The following is an 18312-nucleotide window of genomic DNA, read 5'->3' as shown; positions in this document are numbered from 1 at the left end:
GGTAGGCTTTGTTCACATGAATATGTGTCATAAATTCTTTGAAGTACTTTGTGTGTTTACCAGGAGCTCAGACGTTTGTTTGATGAAATGGACCATTTAGTCTCTTTCATTCAATGGAACGGAAAAATGTGTTTGTGTACCAGGATGAAAAAAAAGACTGCAATCTGCATTACATTCTATATTTAGTTGTGGTGTACTCTGGCAAATGCCAAACGGGCTGCACAGTGTTGGGCTGTAAGCACAACCCCCACCTGTAGACTTTGGGCCCCTATACCATCGTCATGGAGTCTGTTTCTGACTGTCCAGACACATGCACATTTGTGGCCTGCTGGAGGTCATATTGCAGGGCTCTGGCAGTGCTCCTCCTGTTCCTACTTGTGGAGGTAGTGGCCCTAAGTTGGAGATCGCAGTCTTGCTATCTCTTGGTAGCACCTCAATGCTCTGAACACAACGCTGACAAACACAGCAAACCTTCTTGCCAAACCTCACACTGATGTGCCATCCTGGATGAGCTGCACTACCTGAGCCACTTGTGTGGGTTGTAGGCACCGTCTCATGCTACCACTAGAGTGAAAGCACCACCAGCATTCAACAATGACCAAAACATCAGCCCGAAAGCATAGGAACTGAGAAGTGGTCTGTGGTCCCCACCTGCAATTGCCTGTAATTTCTACCTGTTGTCTATCCCATTTGCACAACAGCACGTGAAATTGATTGTTGCTGAGTGGACAGTTTGATTTCACAGAATGTGACTGACTTGGAGTTACATTGTTTGAACAGTGTATATAAAAACCCTTAATTATGACTGTTGAAGGTATATTGTGCATCTGAATATTTATTTGAGCATATTAACTTTGTTAGGCTTTCCAATTGCATGTAGTGTGGAGGCTTCAGGGTGCTCAAGAAAGTCCAGCAAGCACCAGTAGTGTCTCCTAAAGATAATTCAGTTGCAGGATCGGGGTGCCACCAGCTTGCTCAAGAATGGCAGCAGGCGAGTGTGAGGGCATCTGCAGGCACAGTGATGCAAACATCAAGGACAGACTGATATTCTGCAGAAAGTACAGGGATTGGACTGCTGAGGACTGGGGTAAAGTCATTTTCCGATTGTTTGGGGCATCTGGAAAAACGATTGTCCGGAGAAGAAAAGGTGACGCTACCATCAGTCCTGTCTCATGCCAACAGTAAAGCGTCCTGAGACCATTCATGTGTGGGGCTGCTTCTCATCCAAAGCAGTGGACCCACTCACAGTGGACACACAAATAAACACAAATTCTGACAAACTCCAAGCCCTGATTATGAAGGAATGGGTCGGCATCAGTCAGGAATTGGCCCAGAACTTGATTGACACTTCCGTACACCACAAACACAACTGACAAAAAGATCTAAAAACACTGAAGCATCATAACTGTGAAAACCACTGGTCTTGGTCTCGGACATAGCGGTCTTGATGAGACGAGGGGAAAAAAAGGAAACACTCCATCCCCACAGAACACTATCATTATTACGCACATAAATTCAAATGAAACCAGTCAGATGCCTCTATTTTAAAAGTGTTAAATTGTATTCATCTCAATTTGTCTCCTCAATCATGAGGTGTGTATCTTTAAAGATGTACATGAATCTAGGGTAAATAAAGGTCTGATCAAATGATTTTAGGGGAGGTCTGACAAAATGGACTCTGGGAGATTTTGAATGAGAAACATATGCACAATATAATTGAAAAGATAACATGAATTGGAATTTTAATGAGTAATGACACTTTACAGCAAGTCTGTTTTCAGTTTTGGTACCCTCAAGCCACGGCAGCGTCTTGGTCTTGATACCCTCTGGTCTCAGCAATGTTTTGGTCTTGGTTTAGGCGGTCTTGACTACAACACTAATGGCTACACATAAAAAAGAATGTAATTTACATATTCACCTTTACTCATCATGGCTAGTTTCAAACTTGGTCCACGCCTTGAATATCATTCTTGTGGTGATGTTCAGCAAGAAATGCCAAGGTATTACATGCACATTGGTGATTTTGTGAACAAAATGGCATCACCGGATTTACATTTAGGTTGTGTTGGTCTATAGTATTTAGCAGCTCTGGGAGACCTGTTAGAATTCAAATGCATTCCCTCACCCTTCGGTGTAGCTACACATATCTGGTGATACCAAAGTTCTGCTGCATCTACCTTTGCTGTGTTTGTAGGCTGCTGTGAATTTTCTGAATGTGATGTGCAAAAGGATGACAACTGCCAAAGGGAGTCTTGCAGCTTGCGACCATTTCCCATTTTTCGGCATGTTTCCGCATAATTGTATGATGTGATATAGCAATAAAATTCCAATCAAGTTCAGACAGCACGTCAAACAATTTATGAACATTAGAAAGTTATCAATGGCAAATTGGCAAAATTAGCAAAAACACAGAGTCAAATTACAAGAATTATTAACAGTAAGAAATTATTTTTAAGGTTTTATTTTAATATATAATAGAAATATGTTTGGATAGACTGTAATAGTTTAATATTTATAACAGTCCGAAGAAAGCAGACATGGTGATGCAGGGAATCATCGGTGCAGACTGGATTTCAATGGTCTGGTTGTCAACTTGCCAAGAAGACAGTAATATCACTTATCTTATATCACTTATATCACAAGTAACAAAGTATGTATTGTACAATAATGACTGTATATAACAATTTTAACTTATGGCAATAAGAATTGATAAAAATTAAGGTGTTCAGTCGTGACCAAAAATACTGGTTTTCACAAAGTTTACTCCTTCAGTTTTTTTTTATATCTTTTTGTCAGTTATTTCTGTGGTGTGTTGAAGTATAACTACAAGCATTTACAAGCAATTACATCAAGTGTATGCAAAGATTCAATATTTGCAGTGTTGGCCCTTTTTTTTCAAGACCTCCGCAACTCGCCCTGGCATGCTGTCAATCAACTTCTGTGCCAAATCCTGACTGATGGCGACCCATTCCTTCATAATCAGAGCTTGGAGTTTGTCAAAATTTGTCGGCTTTTGTTTGTCTACCTGCCTCTTCAGAATTGACCACAAGTTCTCAATTGGATTAAGGTCCGGGGAGTTCCTTGGCCATGGACCCAAAATTTCAATGTTTTGTTCCCCGAGCCATTTTGTTACCACTTTGGCCTTATGGTACGGTGCTCCATCATGCTGGAAAAGGCATCGTTCTTCACCAAACTGTTCTTGGATGGTTGGGAGAAGTTGCTGTCGGAGGATGGTTTGGTACCATTCTTCATTCATGGTCGTGTTCTTTGGCAAAATTGTGAGTGAGCCCACTCCCTTGGATGAGAAGCAGCCCCACACGTGAATGGTCTCAGGACGCTTTACCGTTGGCATGAGACAGGACTGATGGTACCGCTCACCTTTTCTTCTCTGGACAGTCATTTTTCCAGATGCCCCAAACAATAGAAATGGGGCTTCATCAGAGAAAATGACTTTACCCCAGTCCTCAGCAGTCCAATCCCTGTACTTTCTGCAGAATATCAGTCTGTCCTTGATGTTCTTCTTGGAGAGAAGTGGCTTCTTTGCTGCCCTTCTTGATACCAGGTCATCCTCCAAAAGTCTTCGCCTCACTGTACGTGCAGATGCCCTCACACCCGCCTGCTGCCATTCCTGAGCAAGCTCTGCACTGGTGGCACCCTGATGCCGCAGCTGAATTATCTTTAGGAGACGATCCTGCCGCTTGCTGGACTTTCTTGGGCACCCTGAAGCCTTCTTCACATCACTTGAACCTCTCTCCTTGAAGTTTTTGATGATCCGATAAATGGTTGATTTAGGTGCAATCTCAGTAGCAGCAATATCCTTGCCTGTGAAGCCCTTTTTATGCAACGCGATGATGACTCCACGTGTTTCCTTGCAGGTAACCATGGTTAACAGAGGAAGAACAATGATTTCAAGAATCACCCTCCTTTTGAAGCGTAGAGTCTGCTATTCTAACTCAAACGGCACGACTATAAAGCTCCGTCTTGGAACCATCAGATTTCAGAGAGTTACAGAAGTTTGTTTGGACCCTTCCAGTTAGATACACACAGAGGTTACTTTGAACCTTCGGCTATGACAGATAGTGGTTTGTCTGAATCTTTGGGTTTGACAGGGACCCAGGATAAGGGTACTTTGTGGTAGTCAGTCAGGGAGGGTTTCCAGGAACAGGGGATATGGAAGTGTAGTGAAGCCAACAGGCTACTGCAATATTGCTGGGCAACTGGCAGTAGCAATATGAGCTAGGCCCACAGGCTGTAGCAAACTGTTAAGTGCCAAAAAATCCAAGAAAATCAAATGGAGAGAGCCAAGACACCCTGTGAACAAGAAAAAAAAAGTTATTAAAAAAGGTCAGCAAAGTTTCTTGATGCCACAGTGGATCTCAACCCAAAGGTGCTTTATGTCAACACTTCCTGAATGCATATCTAGCACACATGTTTAAAATGCATGCCTGTGTCTGATTTATTTACATTATTTTCAGGTTCATTTTGGGCTTAACATGTTAAGTATGGGCCAGGTTTTAGGCTTGTACTTAAGTCACAGCTCCTAATACATCTGACTCTCATTAACAGATAAATAGTAACATAAATCTCCCAGTAGAGCGCTGAGAACAACCGTTGTAGTGGAATACAGAATAAGATGTTATATTTATGACATCTGAATATTATGCAAAATATATTGAAAACAAAGCTAACCATAAATGGAATGTTTGTGCTGTAAACAATTATACACAGCAAATATACCAGCATTAAATTACATGTTTATACCAAATCAGTGTTCCATTTAACTTACAGTGACTTGTCCCCAGCTAACAAGTCTATATAGAACACAGGTACCCCAAATTCACTCTGAATTGGGACCAAAACATGCCTGGTGTTAAAAAAAAAGAATCCATGGAATCACAATTGGTGGGAGATAAATAAAATAACAATAAAAACATATGTGCATTTTTATTATAGAGAAGTGAAGGTATTCTAATATAGATAATGCCACCAGATGCTAGAATAACAAAACTAAAACATGGTATTAGATACGGTTTGTGACCATGTGAGCACTACTGCAGTGGAAAGGGGACATCAGATACATCAGGGGATATCAGATACATCAGTTTTTTCCAATTTTTGTACCACAGCCGAATTATAATAACTTTGTTGTTCATTACATTTACATTTTAATATACATTTAATATACATTAAATACATTTATCAGACGCCCTTATCCAGGGCGACTTACAATCAGTAGTTAGAGGGACAGTCCCCCCCTGGAGCAACTTAAGGTTAAGTGTCTTGCTCAGGGACACAATGGTAGTAAACGGGATTTGAACCTGGGTCTTCTGGATCATAGGCGAGTGTGTTACCCACTAGGCAACTACCACCCTCATTATCCTGCTATGAAATGCAATACAGATGTATTGAGTGATGTGACCTAACAAAACACTAGGGGCATCTAATTGAAGGGGGGGGGGGGGGGGGTATCAAAGTGTTTTAACAATGTACTGACAATGCAATATTGTATTTGAGTTAAAATTAGTCAAATATCTTACTAGACATGGTGTGGTGTTGAATGAAGAGATCTGAAAGAAAAAAGAAAGTGTATCTGTTTGCCAATATATTAGGAAAACACTGCACAAGACTACTACAGTAAAGTCACTACATCTCATCTTACAGTGTAATCAGAAGTTTACTTGAGGTTTAGGCAAATTTATTAAAAACCAAAACCGAGAAAGCACACGTACATAAGTATTCAGAGCCTTTGTCATGAAGCTCAAGGCTGAGCTCAGGTGGCTCCTGGTTCCCCCGATCATCCTTGAGATGCTTCTGCAGTTTAATTGGAGTTTACCTGTGGGGTATTGGACCTGATTTGGAAAGGCACACACCTGTTTATGTAGGGTTTATGTAGGGTCTATGTAGGGTCCCACAGTTGTACTCAACCTTAGTGGAGGAGACGAGCCTTCATTCTCGGTTAGGACATACTGCAAAAAAAAACCAAAAAAAACCACAGTAATGTTCCACAATAATCTGTATTCTGCTAGTCTATCTAAACCATTAAAATCCTTCAGATTTTCTGGACGTTTTGCTATAATCAATCTGGACCGTAAGGAAAAATGGTCTCCTCCGTATTTTCCGTTTCCTCCGTACCGTTCATTGCACGCATCGAAGACTCTCAACTGCACTGTTGTATCTGACAACTATCAGAAACCTGACGTGACAAGGTGGCTAAGAAAATGCTACCCGCTGGCCAGAGAAGATGCATCCACACAAGCGATGCTAGCAGGGCGCTAACTGCTATCAAGTTGTGGCCAGGAAAGCCGACGTTACCTACTTCTCGGAATAAATGCTGCATCCTCGCAACACACAAACATGGCCAGCAAGGTGCTAGTCGCCATTAACCTGCGGTGGGGGGAAAAAACGCCACGAAATGCACAATCCGGCTGGGGACCCGCTAACCGTCACTCAAGTACGTGGAGGGGGCGTTTCCGCGGCGCGCTTCGTTCTGGGGGAGGGGCCGAAAACGATGACGTCAGACGCCTTGCTGCCCGGCTGCGCCACGTGACCTCCAGGCTCCGTCCGAAGGGGGAAGAACGGGAAGTTGCTCTAAATTCAAACTCCCTAGACTAGCATTTTGGAATGAAAATGAACAACATCTCCCCTGTTCTGTACATCGTTGTTCAAGCTACGCAACTTGCCATATCATATGACGGTACCATTTTGTGAAATGTTTCATACAAAATACACTCAGACATGTGGAAGCCAGTATATTTCTAGAGGACATTTAGAAAAAAAAAGTGCCAAGGTGCTTTACAAAAAGTACTTTAAATTGATTTCATAGGATTTAAAGGAAAGAAATTGAAAAAAAATATTGACAATAACAGGCATGCAAGTATATACAGTCACTTATCCTGAGATGTTGAAGAGTAGAATAGAATTGCTTAAAACCAAACACTGTTGAGAAATGTTATTTCTGAATAAAAATAAATTACACCTCCCCTGTTTTGTTCTTCATTCTTTGTCCAAGCTACGCAACTTGCAATATCATATGATACTAACATTTTGTGAAAATGTTCACACAGAATACACTCAAACAGCATTTTATTATACACATATGTGATCATTTATGTGGAGCAATTATTTCGTAATGCATTTTTTGTATTTACACACCTGGCCAGTATGTGGTGCATGCACATTGAAGCTTCAAGAAACCAATTCTCAAACCAATTGGCTCAAGCTGTTTGATGTCTCATGAGGATTAATCTCACCATCAGTATCTATAAATCTATTTATTCCATAATTTGTGTTACAACGGCATTATAATTTTAGCTGAGTGAATACTAGAGAGAAACTAGCCCCAGTGGCTAATGGATAAGGTGCTGGGGTTAGGCCTCCTAATCCAGGGATTGTGGGTTTGACTTCCATCTGGTGTGAGGAGCAGCAAAGTGGCACAGCGGGAAGCGTGCTGGACCCATAATGTGTGATGTGTTGATGTCTGGTGGCCTAGTGGGTTAGGAAACGGACCCGGACCGACTGATGGTAAAAACTGTCCCTCAACCTGGCAGATCTGGCTCTGATAATGCGGTATCTTCATCTGGAGGGCAGGAGGGTGGAAAGTCCTTGTGATGGGTTTGAGGGGTCTTGCACGATGCTGCAGCAAGAACAAAAATGGTCACACTTGCAGTCTGCATACTATTCCCCTCTTCCACTTCATTCGTTCTTCCTCTCATCTCTTAACTTTTTTACATTTTCACCCATTCCACAAAATGAACAAATTTAACAAAGATTCCACCCTTCCCCTACATCCTTTCTTCTTCTCATCTCCTAACCTTTTACTGCTTTCCAAGCCAAAATTGATCATTGTTCACAAACTTCCCATTTCTAGTTATCCTCTATAGTATGGTGTTAAATAGATATCTGTGCTCTTTGATCTGGAAGTAGCCTAGTAAGTAACACACTCACCTATAAACCAGAAGACCCAGGTTCAAACCCTACTTACTACCCTTGTGTCCCTGAACAAGTCACTTAACCATACAATGGCATCTGAATCCTTACCCATGATGTTGGAAACCAGGGGTATCTTCTGGAATTGCTTTCACAAAATACAGCATATGACATCTATGGACCCATGATGTGCACTAGCCCAGGCTGTGACAGGCTGTGACACTACAGATAAAAATGAACTATACAAAGAAATTGTGACACTTAAATTCAATGACACTCAATTGTCACTGTGTCCTCATTTGTGGTGGCCTGGTTGAAGGCATTGTGCACTGAAAGTGGAATAATCAATTTGTGCGAAAGAACAGTGCTTAAACCAGTAAACTGGAACGCACAATGAAAAAAATGCACAGTATCAAATACTGCAATTTTAAAGCAATTTTCTGTTGTTACAAGGTGCACTGTTTCATCCCAAACCACTGTTCCATAAAAACAATTATCCATATGGCAAAACATAACTAAGGAAATGGGATATGTTGTTTTCACTGAGATTGGTGCTGGAAAGTGATTGAATGATGTTGGATCAGTTGAAAAGAGCTGGAGATATTTTCACAAGTGCCTCAAATGAGCTTCTATTTCCACTCCCAAGACATCCAAATTTGTACCACATAAATGGTCACAGAATTGGGAAACACTTTACTCATGTCATAACATATCAGTTTTTAAAACATCCAGATTTCCATTTCAGGAAAATATTAAGATAAAAAAAAACACTGCACAAAAAACAGGACACATTGGGCCCTGATTTCAAACTGCCGCTAAGCACAGCATGCCAAGCTTTGAAAACAGGCCCCTATGTGTCCTATTTTATGTGCAGTTGTATATATTTTATGCACACATAGTATACTCCAATCATATTTTATGCTTTATATTTAATTTTGCAGTCATAACTCCACTGGGTGTACAGTACAGGCCAAAAGTTTGCTTTTGTACAGTACAGGCCAGCCTTTGCTCTGATTACTGCTTTGCACACTCTTGCCATTCTCTCGATGAGCTTCAAGAGGTCGATACCTGAAATGGTATCCAACAGTCTTGAAGGAGTTCCCAGAGGTGTTTAGCACTTGTTGGCCGCTTTGCCTTCACTCTGGCTCACCCCAAACCATCTGGATTGGGTTCAGGTCCGGTGACTGTGGAGGCCAGGTCTCCACTTTTTGTTAAGTACAAAACTCCACATGTGTTCATTCATAGTTTTGATGCCTTGAGTGAGAATCTACCAACGTAAATGGTCATGAAAATAAAGAAAACACATTGAATGAGAGGGTGTGTCCAAACTTTTGACCTGTACTGTAAATCACGTATATTCTACATATTACAGTGTACATATTACAAGCACATATTGACAGCATCCTGCTTACAAGGAACCACAACATTATTCTGAAATGTTACCCTGCTCAACAGGCCCGGACAGAATGCAGAGCCCATCGTGTAATGAGCGAGCCACGACGACGGGGGGCGCCCTCGCACCCGATTCCCGGCGCGGCAGCTGTCACGTGGCCCGCCGCCGTCCACTTTAGTCCACCAGAGGTCCCAGGCGGCAGAAGAAACCACAAATCCCACAATTCTCAAAAAAAAAAAAAAAAAAAAAAAAAAAAAAAAACTCGGCTGTATTTTTTTGAACGGTCGTTGAATGTGTCGCCGCGGTCCTGCTAGAATCGTTACGTTGACGTTTCTTAATTAGCTCATTTGCAAACGCCGCTGTTTGGCCTCGACGCCGTGCACGTTTGAAGGATGTGACGGTAAGTTCAAGTTTCGGTGTTTACTCTCGTTCAGCCGGGTTCGTCCCTTTCACGGCTGTTACTGGGCGACTTGTCGATTCCCCGCTGCTCGCCGCTGCGTGGTTGCCACTAACGGGTACGGGTACGCGTCGCTCACTGGCCGTCAAATGTTAGCAAGTTAACAGTGTTATCATATTCCGGCGAGGTGCGATAAGCTAATGCTAATTAGCCGTGTAGCTTTTTAATGGCGTGTGAACTGAAGTTGCGTCTCATTGATTAAAGTCCGGGAGAAGCCTTTGCTTGCCGGCGTTGTGTTACTGCGACATAGTTCCCGGGTTTGGCCGGACTGTGAAGCGGCTGTTGACCCTCGCGTTAAAAGCGAGGTAGCAAGTTAGCCGCTCATTTTCGTGGAATTGGCCGGGCTGCGTCCCAATTGAACCGAATTACTCCCCGCGTCGCTCGGCCGCCGCCATTTTGGACGGCGTCCCATTTCTAACAAGTTGCCATCGGCAACGCCCTTGCGGGGTGAGGGTTGAAGGGACCTGTTTCAAACAGCCCTGCGCCCCCGCGTGTTTTTTTTTGGCCACACCCCGTTTCAGGTAGCGGCCACTTGTTTGACATGCGTGTGATGGGACAGTGAGGTTTGTAAGGGGACGACGGGGTCTTGTTAAGGCTTCACTGCTGACATTTTAAACGAAATTAAGAGCGTGTGTGGGTTGTTCGAGAGCCGTTGCACTTTTGTCAGTTTAGTTTCATATTTACAGCGTGCTTTGAAGTCTGCATCAGTGTATGCAATCTGATACTGGGTATCACTAGTGGATGCTAAGGGGGCTAGCTGCGTCCCATATGAATATCTCTTCATCACCCAGGGGGGGTTCATGTTAGCTAGATGTTTCATGCTTTTGCAGGCTTTCAGGCCCAGGGCAGCACCGTATGTATTAAAGTATTAATAGTTCATCTGTACACTTGGTTAATTTTGTTTTTAACATTATATATATTGCAATGGGCTGACTTTTTTTAACTTGTGCATCCGCTGTACCTTTCGTAAATGCAAAGTACCCTTTCTATCCATTTCAGCACGTGTTTTTATTATGGCCGCTGGAAATCAACATGCTGGCAGCGAGACAGAGTTCCACCGGCTCGACCAGGCCAAACCCCTTGAGCTTCTCAACGACGGGGCCCATCCTGGAGTCCAGAAGAACATGAGGGAGGTGAGAATATCTCCAGGCAGAAATCTGAGAACAGAAATGCATGCCCTTTTTTTTTTTTTATTATTTCTATTTTGTTTTATAAATATATTATTTCCATGTCAATTTGCATATTGGCCCATGGTGGCCGGCTGAAGTCACACTCACGTGAGGACTGCTTTTATTGCTTATCCTCTCTTTTAGGTGGATTTTTTTAAAAGGGAAGAAATAGATAAAGAGAGGTGAGTTTCGATAATGTGGACACACTCGGGCTGCTTCACCGTGGCTTCCACTATTTGCTCAGCTGGGTGTATGTAAGCCACAGCCATTGAAAGTGCTGCTGGGGTGGGTGTTCTGCAAAACAGGCTTTCTCAGTTAGCTGTCCAACCACTAGCCTGCGAGGTAAGGCCCTGTTTGCTTTGTGGGCCGTAAACTTTCCCGCCGCGAGACTGCACGCTCACTGTGACCGGGGCCGCTGACTTCCTAGCATGCTCAGAACTGCACGTGACTTATTTAAACACCATCGCATCATGCATGTGTAAATACTATTCATGTTTTGTCAACCAACCAAGAACTATCCTTTCATGATGATGACTAGCGTCAGTAATTGTCACATTGCATTTTTGAACATCATGTCACAAATTAAATGCTTAATTTCAGCCATTTGTGCGTCATGAGTGTTGTGATGAGTGTTGTGATAGTGCCATTGTTGATCATTTTAACACATTTGCACCGTAATTAATAATATGTACAGAGTAGTTAAGAGTCTTGCTCAGGGACACGATGGTACTAAGTGGGGCTTGAACCTGGATCCATGTTTGCAGTGGTACCATATACTAAATGTTCTGTTGTCCTGAGGGTGACCTGCTGATGCCGATCGCTCTGCCGACATCTCACTTTAACCTTGCAGCTTTCCAGTGAGTCGCGGCGTGCACAACTCAGACAAAGTGAAACGTGTGGTTGTGGGCAAGAGGAAGTCTCGACACACAGCAGCAAGCTCCGGGCCGCATCGGAGAGCGCCCTCCGCAGACAGGACCTGTGACGACATGGCTAACAAAGAGAATGAGCTGACCTGTGCCGAGGATGCGCAGAGCATTCACTACAACGACAATTGTGGGTTCCCTGTGAACTCTGCCGAGTCCTCCAAGATGGCAGGGGCTGCCTCCAAATACAGTGACTACTTCAGTGAGGTTGGTAATCGTCCATACGGTTACGACTTATTGCTTTTGTCCCCACAAATCTGACTGACTGTTTTTTGCAGTTGTCGAAGGACCACGATGCAATGACTCACGTGCTTTTCGGAAGAAACCTTAGGCTTAACGTTGCTCTGACACTTTGGCGAAGAAACGCTAGTGAATTGGTGGCTTACTTGATAAGGTAAGTGAGATGCTAATATTATTTCCTAATTTGTGAAAACCGCTGTTCCCTTACATATTCTGAATTTATTTCTTTACAGAATACAGGACACGGGTGTGCTTTTGGATTGCCTCCCTATCCTTGCTAAAAGGTAGGTTGTTTTTTTTTTTTTTTTTCTGTGAGGTACTTAATTGGCTTGTAAATGTGGACTATTTCTTCATCCAGTTTGTCCATAAAGTAGAATGTTCTAATCCATAAAGTAGAGAACTGTGCATGTAAGTCATGCCTTTGGGGCTTGGAACACGTCTTGTCATCCTGCATTGAACCCCCATCTAGAGCAGCAGATGGGGGTTGGACACTGACTTCAAGATGATCTTTCTTGACCTTTTTTTTTTTTCTTCCTCTTTTCCCCACATTGGAAAGAGTGAGACGTGGAAGTGTCAGTGTGTACCCATTTGATCTTTGTCATCAGCTTCTTCCTTATTTCTACTCCCTGCATTGATTATCTTATCTTACATTTGTGTATATTAAATTTCATCGGGCTAGTAAATTCGGTTAAGATTACACAGTAGCTTTTCGTCTGCCAACTAATTTACATTCACAGCACCTGGCAGATGCTCTTATCCAGAGCGACTTACGTAAGCGCTTGAACTCCGTATCGCTGACACCTCCTACCTTGGAGTGAACAAATTTTACCAATCTGCTGAATAAATTGATAAATTAGGAATAAAACTGAGCCATTGGGCATACAGTACAGTCCAAATGTTTGGACACACCTGCTCATTCAATGTGTTTTCTTTATTTTCATGACCATTTACGTTGGTAGATTCTCACTGAAGGCATCAAAACTATGAATGAACACATGTGGAGTTATGTACTTAACAAAAAGTGGAGACCTGGCCTCCACAGTCACCGGACCTGAACCCAATCGAGATGGTTTGGGGTGAGCTCAGAGTGAAGGCAAAGGGGCCAACAAGTGCTAAACACCTCTGGGAACTCCTTCAAGACTGTTGGAAAAGCTCATCGAAACTAGAATATAAAACATGTTTTCACTTGTTTCACCTTTTTTGTTAAGTACATAACTCCACATGTTCATTCATAGTTTTGATGCCTTCAGAGAACTTTTGGCCTGTACTTTACAATGGGACACTCTTCATAACCACTCCACCCTCTGAGTTTGTAGTAGAAATTGAATCACCACCCAGATGGGCTTCGCAGCCCCGTAATCAGAAGGTTGCCGGTCTGAGGTGCCCCTGAGCAAAGCACCGTCCCCACACACTGCTCCCTGGGCGCCTGTCATGGCTGCCCACTGCTCACTCAGGGTGATGGGTTAAATGCAGAGGAGAAATTTCACTGTGTGCACCGTGTGCTGTGCTACTGTGTATCACACATGACAATCACTTCACTTTCACTTTCATTGGTGAACTTGTCGTTTTCTTTTGGGGGTCACAGTCTACAAGACGAGCAACCCTATGTGTCTGTTGGCTGCTGCATTGACCTCTTACCACAAGTCAAGTCCGTTCTTGCAAGTAAATATGAAGAGTGAGTTGATTAATTTTTTTTCCACTCTGTTTAGTTTCACATTGAACATTTTTATCATTATTATTTTTAAATAATATATATATTTGTATTTTTCTCTCTTTGTCCCCCCTGAATTCTAGACACTTAATTGTGGCGTTACACTGGGTTCGGTCAGTCATAAAAAAGTGGTGGCCTGAACTCTCTGCAAATGACAAACGTGCACAAAACGATGGTCCAAATGACGGGTAAAACCTCTATTATTGTCATTTTAAACATGGCTGTGTTTTAGTAGTTGTTGTTGTAGTTGTATGCCAATCCATTTGTCTTTGTGCAGGAACATTGTGGTAATGAAGCAGCAGTTAAAAGAGCTCTGGGAAGAAGGCGGTCAGTTGAGTTTAGTTCCAGGAACCACAGGTGAAATTGCAAAGGTAACAGATTACAGATTTTGCCTTGCAGTCAGTGAAATTCCTATTCTGCAAGTCCTCCACAACCTGGGACATGATTCAATAAAGAGGACAAAAACATGTTTTCCGTAACATGTTATGCACCTTCAACTGATATTTCAATGTTTTATGATGCGCAGCATATAGTTTTCACCTCTTTCTTCTAAATATTTGGTGTTAACATGGTATTTTTATTTTTTGTAGGTCATTGAGTCTTACCTGTCACAATTGAAGTAATGAAAGTAGCACACTGAGGAAGCAACCACTACGCGCAATTCAGAGCAGTTTTTTTTCCCCCCACTGCTGCTTTCTGACGCTGCACCCACTGGAAGTGGCCAGAGACTGCTGAAGCACTTACCTAGGTGGTGTGGGATTGGACGCAAAACACTCCGTCGGACTTAAAACTGGAGATGTCTGTGAAGGCCGAAGGCCTTTTTGTGAATCATGAATGACTGCTTCACATTGAAGTGGATCTTCTCGTTACGGGGCTCACGTTCAACTCCATGAGACTGTTTGGAAGCAGGCGTCTTGGAAGTGCCAACCCTGTTTCGTTCCTTGCGTCACTGCATGTGTAGTGCGGTGGTGTGCAACTGCGTGTATGGATGTATTTAAAGCCCCCTTTTGTATGTGTGTGTGTTTTATTACTTTTTTTTTTCTTCCCTGACTGATGTTTTCAATTAAGAACTTGAACTGCAGCGGTCTTAAGTTATTAGATATGTCTGTTTGCTGTCAATGAGTGAAATGTCTTGATTTGTCAATGCATTCAGTGAGGTTTTTTTTGTTCTTTTAATGAACTTTTAAATAAATATGCAACATCCGTTCTAGCTTCGTTCTTTTGAAAAGGAGGGAGTATGTTTGCGCTCCTTTCAGCCGTCCACCTGCTTTAAGTAAGTTCTGTGGTGGATGTGCTGTAACGTGCATGTCGGAGTTGGGAAATGGGTTTTCCTTCATTTATATGGAGGAAGCATTCAAACACTACTGACAATCTAGAAAAGCATTGTAAGCTGTTGAGGCTTGACTGCCAAGAGGAAAAGGGAAAAATGACATGCAAATAATATGACTGCTTCCTTGTTTTCAAAGAACGATGCTGACTGTATATAAAGATGTCTGGTGCTCTTAGGCTTTCGTGCAGAGACTGCTGAATGTCTTCCAAAAAAAAATCCCAGAGGAACTCCCGACTTTGTGTCAAATATTTCTAAAAAGCGACGTCCAGGCCAGTTGCTGGCTAAAACAATTAGGCCCAATTCCCACGCGAACGGAGCAGTTCTCGCGTGAGTTCCGTGTAGCTCCTGTGCCGGCCTCAATAAAGTTTTGTTTTGAACCCGCGGCCCACGTGACCCGCGCTTCCCGTCCCCCGCGTCAGCCTTCAGTCCGGCTGTGGTCCGGTCTTCTGTGCTAAGGACGCGCGTTTTCTTCCCTGCTTTAAAGTCGCGCTTCGGTGAATACGCGCCTCTCGGCATGTCGGCGCTGCGTTTGTGCTGCGTGTGTTTCCAGTCGCTGCTGGCCTTGTCCTGGGCGTTCAGCGACCCGGACGCCGGGCCCGCGGCGGTCTCCTCGCAGGCCGCCGGGGACCGTTTTAAAATCGAGGGTCGCGCAATCGTGCCCGGCGTGAAGACGCAGGACTGGGTCTCCACGTCCCGCATCCAGGTCGAAGGGGAGGAGCACGTCGGATTTGTGAGGTAAGATGTCGGAGGAAGGGCGGCCGTGTAGCATGTAGCCCGAATTGCTGCGAGTGTATTTCTTGACGGCGTGCGCTGGATTCGTTGGGAATTTTCATTGGGAAAAAAAACAACAAAAATACCAACGGCGGGTCGTCCAGCTCCTGCTCGTCAGATGTGGTTTGGGCAGCGAACGTCGCAGTTTTTAAATCCACGTTAAACCCTCGTTAATTTATTTTAACCCGCTTCGAACGTGTCATTTTGCTCTTGTCGCGTTCCGCCGTCGTGGGAATTAAACGCGTGACGTAATTGTATTACAAAATCACAGCTTGGCATTGTGTTGTGGGCATCGTATTCAGTTGGATTTTAGGATTTTATTCGATCACATGTCTCTATATTAAACGCCGGGGAGCATCAGCCTGTTATTTGATTTTACGTCATGACGTGAGATTCAACCTTTGTACTCATTTATTCTAATTTACATATCTAAATAAGTAAAAAAAAAACTCTTCATAACGTTACAATAATCGTTTATTGCTCTTAAACTCTACATTTTAAAAGTAATTCAAGTAAAAGTGCAAAATAATGTCTGTGGAAGTGTTCAATATAAAACAATTAGAATTCTACTCGATGCTCTCAATTGAAATTATGCAAATGTAAATTTGGGGGCTTGAATACAGGAAGTTTTTTTTTTATTGCTTTTATTAAAACAAACAGCAGCAACGGAGGCCGGCAGCCCACCATGGTGTACTTCCCGAACAGAATTTTAAAAAGTTGTTCAGAGCTTAATTCGCAATCAGTAATTTCACAACTGATCTGTGCAAGTTAGGGTACGGGCAGTATCATGAAAAGGAATGACTTCTTTGAACATTGAAGTATGCCTACATCTTTGACTTGATGATGTTGATGCATCATCTCCCTAGCACCAATATGGTGTAAAAAAAAGACTGTCAACTGTTTTATGGCCACCAAAACTAGCAACACAATCATGACCCATATATATTAAACACTTCCAGCCATAAACAGACCTTTGTACTTCCCAAACAGGACCGACGGAAGTTTTGTAGTGAACGATGTCCCGCCTGGATCCTACGTTGTTGAAATTGTGTCCCCAGCCTACAAATTCGAGCCCGTGCGGGTGGACATAACATCCAAAGGGAAGATCCGGTAAAGTCATTGTTTTCCATGAAGCTCATACTGAATTGAATTACTTGACGTACTGACATTGTTTTCTGGGGGGTTACAGGGCACGCTTAGTGAACTTCATCAAGACTTCAGAAGTAATCAGGCAGCCCTACCCCCTTCAGATGAGATCGCCTGGTCCACACTCCTATTTCATGAAGCGGGAGACCTGGGGATGGTCTGACTTTCTCATGAACCCAATGGTGAGTCTAATCAAACTATCAAAAATTCTCCCAACTCAAATTTATTTTTTGATGGGGTGTTAAAATATCATCTTTCTTCCTTGTTTTACGCAGGTCATGATGATGGTCCTACCTTTACTGATTATTGTGCTGCTTCCAAAGGTGGTCAATACCAATGATCCAGAAATGAGAAAGGTTTGTCTGAACTCCAGATATGTTTATTAATTTTTTTAATGACTTATATTTTAAACTTAATTTTTCTTTAAAATGATGAACAGGAAATGGAACAGTCCATGAACATGCTGAACCCCAACCCAGAGCTGCCTGACGTTTCGGAGTTCATGACCAAACTGTTCTCCAAGGGGTCCAGCAAGTCGGGAGGAAGCAACAAAGGCAGCCGGAGCACTGCTGTGAAGAGGAGGTAGTGCAGCGGCGTCGCCCTGTGTGGAGAGAGGGACACTTTATTCCTGGTGTGTTGCTGTACTTTTCTGTCCCTCTGCGCTGTCACCACGATGTCAAGTCTTTCTTTTCAGAGGCCTTCTTATGAGGATCAGGAATTTTAGAGACGCCGAGGAAAGCTTTGAGTCCCGTTTTTCTACCCCGTTACCATTTATTGATGTTCATTTGCATGGAGATATTTGTCCCCTAATCATTTCCACAACAACACTTCCACACCCTGCCTCCCTGGTCACCTCCGAACTACTAATTTCCTTGAGCAGGTATCACATAATGTCTGTAACCTTCAGATGAAATAGTATATGTATATTGCTGCTGCATGTGAGATTCATAGAAAAACAGGTTAAGTCCCGCCACGGAATCGGAAACGGTTCCTTTGCAATGTATGGAGTTCAGGAAAAAAAAAACAAAAAAAAAAAAGCTGAATTGGGAGTTTTAGTGTAAATAAAGGATGTTGAAATCATTCCACATCTACTTGAATGAGAGCTTACTTGTACACCTATGTTCTTTATGAGATTTTGTGGACTTAGTATGTATAACTGTGAAGGAAGAGACAGATTTCTAGCATATAAAATACATATTTAAATAAAATGGTAATAAATTGTGATGCTCTAACCTTTCTGCTGTGT

The 18312-nt window shown here is 42.8% G+C and overlaps 2 protein-coding genes and 1 long non-coding RNA gene across 3 annotated transcripts; 2 read left to right on the top strand and 1 right to left on the bottom strand.

Moving 5' to 3' along the window:
* Positions 1-3533: 3533 nt before the first annotated feature.
* Positions 3534-6472, bottom strand: LOC114763526 (uncharacterized). The gene is made up of 4 exons (XR_003742347.1): positions 6317-6472; positions 5730-5966; positions 5538-5567; positions 3534-4311 (listed from the first exon to the last, which is right to left on the bottom strand). It is a non-coding gene; the product is annotated as an uncharacterized LOC114763526 (long non-coding RNA).
* A 3112-nt stretch (positions 6473-9584) lies between these two features.
* Positions 9585-15023, top strand: katnbl1 (katanin p80 subunit B-like 1). Its single transcript, XM_029002222.1, has 10 exons — positions 9585-9719; positions 10776-10909; positions 11090-11127; positions 11796-12075; positions 12147-12262; positions 12342-12392; positions 13694-13783; positions 13903-14007; positions 14097-14190; positions 14410-15023. The coding sequence occupies exons 2-10, from the start codon at positions 10790-10792 to the stop codon at positions 14440-14442; spliced, it is 927 nt and encodes a 308-aa protein (XP_028858055.1). The 5' UTR covers positions 9585-9719; positions 10776-10789; the 3' UTR covers positions 14443-15023.
* Positions 15024-15519: 496 nt separating this feature from the next.
* On the top strand, positions 15520-18303 carry emc7b (ER membrane protein complex subunit 7b). Its single transcript, XM_029002225.1, has 5 exons — positions 15520-15884; positions 16911-17030; positions 17110-17248; positions 17342-17422; positions 17506-18303. Exons 1-5 carry the CDS (start codon positions 15664-15666, stop codon positions 17650-17652), a joined length of 708 nt encoding a protein of 235 aa, XP_028858058.1. The 5' UTR covers positions 15520-15663; the 3' UTR covers positions 17653-18303.
* Positions 18304-18312: the final 9 nt, after the last annotated feature.

This window comes from Denticeps clupeoides, chromosome 14, assembly GCF_900700375.1.
Source record: "Denticeps clupeoides chromosome 14, fDenClu1.1, whole genome shotgun sequence".
Taxonomy (NCBI): domain Eukaryota; kingdom Metazoa; phylum Chordata; class Actinopteri; order Clupeiformes; family Denticipitidae; genus Denticeps; species Denticeps clupeoides.
This window is presented reverse-complemented; position numbering and strand designations above follow the sequence as displayed.

Bases quoted from the DNA above. Each gene is read 5' to 3' on its own strand.
- katnbl1 (XM_029002222.1), top strand. From the start codon at position 10,790: ATGGCCGCTGGAAATCAACATGCTGGCAGCGAGACAGAGTTCCACCGG. The intron at 12,076-12,146 runs GTTGGTAATCGT...TGTTTTTTGCAG, and splicing joins ACAGTGACTACTTCAGTGAG to TTGTCGAAGGACCACGATGC. The intron at 13,784-13,902 runs GTGAGTTGATTA...CCTGAATTCTAG, and splicing joins CTTGCAAGTAAATATGAAGA to ACACTTAATTGTGGCGTTAC.
- emc7b (XM_029002225.1), top strand. From the start codon at position 15,664: ATGTCGGCGCTGCGTTTGTGCTGCGTGTGTTTCCAGTCGCTGCTGGCC. The intron at 17,031-17,109 runs GTAAAGTCATTG...GGGGGGTTACAG, and splicing joins ACATCCAAAGGGAAGATCCG to GGCACGCTTAGTGAACTTCA. The intron at 17,423-17,505 runs GTTTGTCTGAAC...AATGATGAACAG, and splicing joins ATGATCCAGAAATGAGAAAG to GAAATGGAACAGTCCATGAA.